The sequence below is a fragment of the Nelumbo nucifera genome, chromosome 8 (genome assembly GCF_055504915.1).
Source record: "Nelumbo nucifera cultivar China Antique chromosome 8, China Antique-T2T, whole genome shotgun sequence".
Taxonomy (NCBI): domain Eukaryota; kingdom Viridiplantae; phylum Streptophyta; class Magnoliopsida; order Proteales; family Nelumbonaceae; genus Nelumbo; species Nelumbo nucifera.
This window is the reverse complement of record NC_142656.1, coordinates 47873434-47882838: the sequence shown is the minus strand read 5'-3', so window position 1 is coordinate 47882838 and position 9405 is coordinate 47873434. Positions and strand designations below refer to the sequence as shown.

General features: G+C 38.5%; 1 protein-coding gene across 5 annotated transcripts in view; it reads right to left on the bottom strand.

The window, feature by feature from the left end:
* Positions 1-8291: 8291 nt before the first annotated feature.
* EMB1441 (zinc knuckle (CCHC-type) family protein) overlaps positions 8292-9405 on the bottom strand; it is a 43376-nt gene continuing 42262 nt past the window's right edge. For all 5 annotated transcript variants that reach the window (XM_010275222.3, XM_088893204.1, XM_019199718.2 and 2 more), the window contains one exon: positions 8292-8696. In XM_010275222.3, the coding sequence (XP_010273524.1) occupies positions 8503-8696 (194 nt within the window). In that variant the 3' untranslated portion in view covers positions 8292-8502. The remainder of the gene's footprint in view (positions 8697-9405) is intronic.

The window sequence follows — 9405 nt, the reverse complement described above, 5'->3', positions numbered from 1 at the left end:
TTGCTATTGGGTTACAGGCAAATTCGTTCCCAGGATACAACAGAGCCTTGGGCGAGAATCTGCAACCAGCAAAGTTGAAGTGTCTCCAAAGAAACCTTCTGTGAGACTATAGCAGACCAGACTGAGAGAGAGAGATAGTGAATTTCAAAATTGTGTGATTTGGAGTCTGATTCATGCTCCTTAAATAATTTGTTAGGAGGTATGAAGAAAAGGTAGGTGCTGGTTTAGAGAAGGCACATTGAACAGTCACAATTTCAAACATTGTGACTGTTTAAAAAGTAGTTAACAGTTAGTGACTGTTAACTTTGAATTGTGCATCTTGATCACACCCGATCAAATCGTAACCGTTGATCTCATCAACGGTGATCAACGGTCAGCAACGCACCAAAACCAAAGCCACCCATCGCGAGCCACGCAGGTGCGAGCAAAGTGCGCCTCTAAAGCGTCGCACACACGCACGCACACGCGTGCGCGCGCGTTGCGCGGTATCGAATCCCCATACTCTCCTCTACTAATTCTAAGGAGTGTAAATCAGCTCCTAATGAAATACCGAAAACAAAACTTATAATTTTCCAATGTGGGACAAGTTCAAAACTGGGTTTTGTAAGAAAAAAACTGATTTTTCAATCAAGTGTGTAGGTGCAATTTCTCATGTAATTGACCAATCAAACCCATTGGATTTAATCTCTTGTGAGGTTAAAATCCAACAGAGGCATGGTGCTATTACTACTAATTAGAAGTTCAACATAAAACAACAAAACAAAACCCAAGATTGTTTAAGCCAAATTGCTAGAATACAACATCAAACCTGAAATCAAGAGAGTTTACTCAACCAGAATTCCAAAACATGACAGTACAGAATACTTGCACTCATCCCCATGTAATTCTTAGTATATAGTTCAGTTGGCCGCAAAAGACTACAGCATTGTTGTTTACACTTGGATGGGTCCAAAAATTTGCACTAAGGGAGTTGAGGGAAAAGTTTAAATGGAATTCCTATATGGGCTTCGGGTGACTGTGCGCAACCAAAGGTCCAAGATATAGCTGATGACTGAAGGGATGAGAGATTCATCATATGGATAGCCGAACCTTGCAGGTAGGTAGGGCGAAATTTCAAAATTTTTCTCTCTCTCATCTGGGAATCATATTCCCTATTTTAGAAAAACTGCATTTTTCAATGATCAATCTTGAACCAAGAACCAACCAGATCTAAAACCAAAAGGTAGGATAGGGAGATACCTGATACGAAGAAATAATAACTCCCAATGAAGGTGTTCACACCCAAGGAAAAGTCCAAAGACTGCTCCCACTGAAGATGACACAGTGCAGGATGGAGCAAAACCAATAGGTGGTTCTTCACAAGAACCGAATCCTTCAGCAAGAATTCTCTCTTTCTGTGATCTGAGATCTAATTGTGTGTTGAATGGTTTGCCCCTCCTTTTATAGCCTTAAAGAGATTAGCTCCTAATCCCATTAGGAGTTTCCTAATTCAAATCCTTATTTGAATCTGAATTCTCTTTAATAGATAAGGATAAACCCTTATCTTATCTGCAGATTAGATCAGCCCTCCTAATCTTATTAGGAGTTTCCAAATCCAAATCCAAAATATTGCACCTAGGTAAGTCAGAAGTATTAGCCAAGACCTGCCCAGCTCCTGAAGTTCCTACAAAGTCAAATAGGCCATCAGTAATAGGAGTTTCTGCTATGGGCATTAGTAACTCCTAGTAGCGAAAGATCAATTCAGAGCAGGGTTTTGAGATCTCAGGACATTAAACCCCTAAAAAAACTTAACGAACCTGTGATCTAAGTGCAAGTCAGGAAAAAAGGAAAAAAACCGACTGATAGACGAAAATCATAAAAAGCAGCCTCTATAACAACAGTAATAACTTTATATTTTTTTAAGCAACAACCTGAACTTCTCAGTCCTTCTAAATAGACAAGTAGAGATATCAAAAAACAACAATCCTTCCCTACTTCTTGTGCAATGATCTGAACTCCCAGTGCCTTGGCCTATAGTTTGAAAAAAAAAAGAGAAATACAATAGGACACCAACTCTTTTTTTTTATATTTGAAACCAAAATCGAAATAGACCAATAGTTGATAGTGCCACAATTCATTCTCAACAAGCAAACCCAACTGAGGTTTTACTTAATATCTAAAGGAAAACATCACAATAAGCATAATGCAATCAGGCTTAGAAATGAAGACTCAAGAAAAAATATTATAAAACAACTAACTCTAAACACAGAAATATGGAGTTGGAAACCATTCGTAAAAATAGATCATGACTTGTAAACACATAGAAACAAAGGAAGGCACACTTGAGCATCACTGGATTTGCATCTACGAATTCACAGCCAGATGTCATAGTTATGACCAATAGAGAAACCAATAACTAATTATTGTAAGGCCGCTCAAACTTAGCAGCAACTTACTTGAATGTTCGTGTAAGAAACTTGGGAATAAGGCCACTCAAATTATCGAAGAGACTAAAAGCCTCATTGAACTCTGAGATCTGCTCTTTGTTGAGTTGCTCAACCATTGATTTTTTTTTAAAAAATAAAAAACCTAAAAAACAGAGAAAGGGATTTTTACCTGAATCAGATGTCGTCGATGTGTGATTGAGATTGGGAGCAGGAGATTGAGATGTGTGACTGTGTGTAACTGTGTGAGACAGATTGAGATAGAGAGCAAGGAGAGAGTGAAAACAACTGAGAGAGAGAGAATCGACTACAATAGAGAGCAAGAGCGAGAGAGAGAGAGGACTGAGAGAGATTGAGAGAGAGAGTGAGAGAACGAAATCTCGGGAGAGAGAGAGAGAGAGAGGTGAAGAGCGCAAGAGAGAAAGGGGACTGAGAAAGAGACTACTAGAGAGAAGAGAAAACAGAGAGGGCGGGAAGGAAATGGGCAGGGGAGGAAAACCCAGTCAGTGAGTCTTTAGTGGTAGTTTTAATTGACTGCCGCTAAAAACATTATATTCATTTTTTTTGTAGTGAATGGCAGCAACTAGAGATGGTGGTAGTGATCAGAAGTTTGGTGTCGTGATTCCCTCAGACTATCTAGCTGTGCAAATGACTTCAATTAAACTTAATGGTGAAAATTATGTGCCATGGACCAAGTCAGTGAAAGTTTTTCTCAAGGCAAAGAGGAAAGTGAAACATGTGAAGGAAGATAAACCATCAACTGAATCTCCCGGGTTTGATGACTAAGAACAAGAACATGCCAAAATCATGACATGGTTGTAGAACAGTATGGAACTCAAGATAAGTGTTAACTTTATGTTCTTAGATACAACTAAGGACATATGGGAACATTCCAAAAAGTTATATTCTAAACAGGATAATACTATGAGAGTATATCAGCTCTATCATGAGTATTTCAATCTACAGCAAGGGAATCAAACCCTAGAATAGTATTATGCCAGTATGAGAAACCTCAGGAATGAACTCAATGTTTATCATCCCCTAGCTCTAGATGTTAAAGCTCAACAACAATAGAGGGAGCAACTGGATGTCACTAGGTTTTTAGTGGGGCTGAAATCATAATATGAATTAGTTAGAGCACAAATATTGGGAGGTTCTGCTCTTCTTACAGTTGATGAAGTATTTGCACAGCTTTGCATAATTTCTTTTGGGATCAACAGAGAGTACCACCCCAACTAACAGATCAATATTTGTTGTAGCAAGAGGAGGTGGTCATGGTAATAGAGGGCAAGGACATGCATCTCAAGGAGGTCGTGATGGTTTCATGTTTGGTTGTGGTGGTGGTTGTGACTCAGGGGGAGGTCGTGGTAAAGGAAGATGCAACACTACTAAGAAGTGTACACACTATGGCAAGAAAGGACATTCAGTTAATTTCTATTATGATCTACATGGCCCACCTTCTAAATGGCTAATCATGCAATTGCTAGAGGGGTTGATGTGAGTGATAACCAATAGACAGATCAAATACCTTCCACATCTACCTCTACTTCCGGGAAGGAGATGAGTGTACCACGAGATGAGTATAAGAGGTTCTTTCAAGCTACTTCACAACATACTACAACCACTCTTGCACACTCAAGTATGGCCTACCTGGCATCCAAACCCCCTCCCTGGATTATTGAGTCTAGAGTCTCTAATCACATGACCGAGACTCCAGGTGTGTTTTCTTTCTTCTCTAAAACTTTAACATCTCAAACAGTTACCCTGGCCAATGGTTCATCTTCCCCATTCTGTGGTGTTGGTAATGTTGACACGACATCTCTTTCATTATCATTTGTTCTATATGTGCCTAAATTTTCATCAATCTTATGTCAGTTAGTAAATTAACTAAGACCCTTAATTGATATGTTACATTTTTTCCTTCATCTTGTGTTTTTCAGGATCCTATGATGGGGAAGAAGATAGGTGGATTGTATTATCTTGACGATGGTGGATCGTCAGTTGCACTTCAAACTTCCTTAACTCCTCCACGATGGCATTGTCAGTTGGGGCATCCATCTCTCAAGGCACTCAAACTACCTGTTCCTTCTTTAAGTCATTTTTCTTCTTTATAGTGTGAGTCATGTCAATATGGGAAACCCCATTGGGTTTCCTTCAGTCGTAGAGTTGATAGTCGTATGTTGAATCTTTTTGCTTTAGTCTATTCAGATGTTTGGGGTCTGATTAAAATAGAGTCCTATAATGGTTATAAGTACTTTGTCATTTTTATTAATGATTGTTCAAGGATAACATGAATTTATTTAATGAAAGAAATGAATAAATTATTTTCTATTTTCAAAAATTCCATGTTGAAATGCATATGCAATTTGGTGTTCCAATAAAATTTTTTCATTCAGATAATGGTCGTGATTACTTTCTTACTTCTTTTCAACAGCATTTGGAATAGCATGGAATCATTTATCAAACTTCATGTGCATCTACCCCTCAACAAAATGAAGTGGCTGAATGAAAGAACCGTCATCTCCTTGAAACTACTTGGTCTATTCTTCTTCATATGAATGTTCCTAAATGACTTTGGAGTGACGCTATGCTTACTGCTTATTTTTTTATTAATCGGATGCCCTCCTTTATCCTTCACAGTCGGTCTCCCTTTTCTATTTTGTTCCCCACCTTATCTCCCTTTCCATTAACACCTCGGGTCTTTGGCTATGTGTGCTTTATTCACAATCTGAGTCTTGGTTTGACAAGCTGGATGCACACTCTATTAAGTGTATCTTTCTTGTCTATTCTCGAACCTAGAAAGGGTACAAGTGTTAGAATCCCATCACCCGGAAGTCCTATGTCTATCCTAATGTCACCCTTTTTTAGTCTATATCATTCTTTTCGAGACCTAAAGTATCGTCATCTCCACCATTACTTCCTCTTCCTCTTTTAGTTAGTGATTCCGTTTTGGTTTTTCCCGTTAGGGCTAAACCTTCACCTCCTCCAATGCAAATTCCTATTGAATGACCACTGATCTAGCATGTGTATACTCATTGGAAGACGCTGGCACCTCCTCCGACTTCTACCTCGTCTGCGGATCCTACGTTTATGGAAAGGTAAATGTAGTTGTACCCTACATCCCATTTCCAATTTTGTTCTTGTCTCTCACATTTCTGCTTCACATCACCAATTTGTTTCTCTGTTGTCTTCTATATTTATACCCTAGGATGTCTAGGAGGCCCTTCACCCGAGTGGCATCAAGCAATAGAGGAGGAACTGTCTGCTCTTCAGCATACTCACACGTGGGAGCTCACTACTCTTCCTCCAAGTAAACATGTTGTAGGTTGTAAATGGGTGCATAATATTAAGGACTTGTCAAATGATAGTATGGAGCGGTTGAAGGCCCAACTGGATGTTAAAGGTTATTCTCAATTGTATGGGGTGGACTATATGGAGACATTCTTTCCTGTGGCAAAGATTGGTTTAGTCCATGTCTTCATTTTCTTAGAAGTTATGTATGATCGGCCCCTGTTTCAACTTGACATTAAAAATGCTTTCCTCCATTGTGACCTTATGGAGGAGGTATATATGGAACAACCACCTGGGTTTGTTGCTCAGGGGGAGGATGGTAAGGTGTGTAGACTGAAAAAGGCAAATTATGGGTTGAAACAATCTTCTTGTGTTTGGTTTGGGAAGTTCAGTGAAGTAAAAAATTTTGGAATGAAACAATGTCAGGTCAACCACTCAGTGTTCAACTATGATTCTGAAGCCGGAAAGATTTTATTAGTAGTTTATGTGGATGGTATTGTCATAACTGGCAGTGATAGGTTAGGGATTAACAGACTAAAGGCCTTTCTACAAGACCATTTTCAAGCAAAAGACCTTGGGAAGTTGAAATATTTCTAAGGTATAGAAATTGCTAGGTCAAAACAAGGTGTAAACCTATGCTAAAGAAAATATGTCCTTGATCTGCTAGATGAAACAAGGTTGTTAGGTGTGAAACTGGCTGAAACTCCCATGGAACCAAATGTTAAGTTGAGTAGTGGTACAAGTGAAATATTTGATGATCCTAGAAGATATAGACAGTTAGTTGGAAAGCTGAAGTACCTGACCATCACAAGACCAGACATCTCCTTTGTTGTTAATGTGGTGAGTCAATTTATGCAAAATCTCTAGATACTTCACTGGGATGCAGTACTTAGAATTGTAGGGTACCTGAAGGGAGCTATAGACCATAGGTTATTCTACAAACTAGGAGGAAGACTTGAGATAGTTGGGTATGCAGATGCAAGTTGTACAAGCTTAGTGTCAAATAGAAGACCTACTACAGGTTATTGCACATTTCTTGAAGGAAATATGATGGCATGGAAGAGTAAGAAGCAAACCATTATGGCAAGAAGTAGTGTTGACACCGAGTACAAAGCCATGGCATGCACTACATGTGAATTAGTATGGCCGAAAAATCTCCTATAAGAGATTGGATTATCAATGGACAAACCTACGAGATTGTACGGTGATAACCAAGTTGTAATTCACATCTCATCTAATCCAATTTTCCATGAGAGAACAAAGCACATAGAGATTGATTGCCATTTTGTGAGAGACAAAGTCCTTACTGGAGAGATAAGAACAGAACATGTGGGAGCGATCAGTGAACAGATTTGTTTACAAAAGGTTTGAACTCAGGGATAATGAACTATATATGTAACAAGCTGGGATTATATGACATATATTCTCCAGATTGAGGGGGAGTGTTAGAGTTGGTCGAATAAGGATTGATTAATCTTTTCATCATGTTTAAGTTATATGCTGATGTAGCAATTTTGATACTTCTGTAGTTCTCTTGTGCCATACTTAAGTGGGGGTAGTTTTGTCCTTGTACACCAATTACAACATAATACACATTATGGCTGACTTGTAGGGTTTAGTCTCTCTAGTTCGATTGTTTATTCTTCTTCCTCCTCCTCTTCTTCTTCTCTCTCTCCTTCATTCTCTACTAGTTCGAACTGTTGAAACATTTAATATCAAACAAATGGACTAGATGCATCCGTTTCTGAATTTCCTCAAATTGCTTGCTCCAACCTACCTCAAAACCTTCATTGAAACCTTTAAACTTTAGGCTATGTTTGGTTTGAGGGAAAAGGTAGGGAAAGGAAAGAAAAGGTAAGGGAACCTTTACAAACTTTGTATAGATTTCCCTACTTTTCCTTTCCTTTCCTTTCTCTATCTTTTCCTTCAAACCAAACATGGCCTTAGGGAAGGACTTTAAATCATTGTCCATCTCATTTGTTAAAGAAACCATTTCTCAAAACGTTTTAATTGTTCCATGTGATACAATCCATGGTCACAAAGGAATGTGTGCAAACTAAGTTTCACGATGCAGCATGGTGATTTAATTAAGCCCACATTTCCTACTCACTTTTGCTACCCACTCTCTACCTACCGTGAATTGTAGCCACACATCTCTCAATTCATAATAGAGATGTATGGCTCCAATTCCAATTCTCGGCGAATATAGAGTGTGGGTAGGAAAAGTGAGTAGGAAATCCCGAGTGGATTTAATTTGGGTAACGTGGTTGAAGTTGGTATGTTGGTTCATTTCCATTACAAATTTGGGCTGTAATAGTTGGGCTTGAGTGGTTTTTCCAAATTGTTTTCGCACGAAAGGGATAGGACTGGTGGCGAAAGGGCTTTTGGGTAGAGAGATGCGATGCAGAAAAGGGGGAAGAGACTAGCAGAGACTAGAGAGCTTATGCCCTGAGCTAGTATTCGCACGAAGAAACCTTAAAGACACAAGTAAACAATTGGCTCAATTCATCTTATGAGATAATTTTCTCTGATTACCACCGTCAAGACAGAATTCAGAAACGCCGCTTTGAACACATGTAAGCAAAATAGAAAATAACTTTATTAATCTTGTTGATTTGATCTTCCTTGAAACATATAATATACTAATTACATGCAACTAAAACTGTACAAAAAAACTCTCCGAAAAGGAAACAACCACCCTGAGAAGGGGTCTGTCCAAGTAAGCTGCTTGCATGGTTCCATAAGCAAATAGAGAAAATAAAATTAAAAAATGCTGACAACCTCAGTGCTACCTCTCTTCTTTGCTGGTCTTCTTTCCTTTCTTTTGCTTCTGCTTTAATTGGGTAAGGCCTGCAGCTGTGATCTTTGCATTGCCGATCATTGCAGCCACTAGTTCGGGTTCACTACAAGCTTTAATGAGTTCCTTTTCCCTGCTTGTTGCTTCAGGCATGTGACCGAACAAATTCATTGCAGTTTTTGCAGCTGTACCAAACAGAAGTAAATTCAATCAAATATATTATTCACGAACATGCTAATGGTCTAAGTCTAACCAATAAGAAAAACGTGCCAATGGAAACATTAATGAATTATAACAAAATATTGAAAAGAAAAAAGAAAAATTGCCTTCTAAATTGAAATGAAGGATAAAAAATAGCAAGGAATCCATATTGATGGGTTTATCCATATCAACAATCAGCCAATCAACATCATTCAACAAATGGATTATCATTCTGGAAAGGCATGCCGCAAAAAGTATATACTGACACTGACTAGAGTTTAGCATTTAGGTGTCAGGGTTAGCAGCTAAGAGAATGTGTTTACTCAGCCTACTTTTGGCTAGTCCCTATCCAAGGAGCTACGTACCTGTATCTCTGGATAAATGAAATTAATAGTGAGACACGTATGCAATTTGGAAGAGGAATTAACAGACTCATCATTCATCGTCTTCTAATGCATTTAATAAAAACATAATCTACTAAAATAGGGACATCCAGGATACCAATCCTGAAATGTCTTCTTTTATATGAAAGGTAAGTGGATATATATGTCCTTTTTAAATTCTCTTCAAAACCTGTAATGAGGACAATTAGTTGTAAATAGAGCCAACAACAAAGAATACATCTACTCAATTCAAAACAACCTCCACTAAAATCGACAATCCAAACCTGTCTGGTTGCCAGTGTGTTAAAAG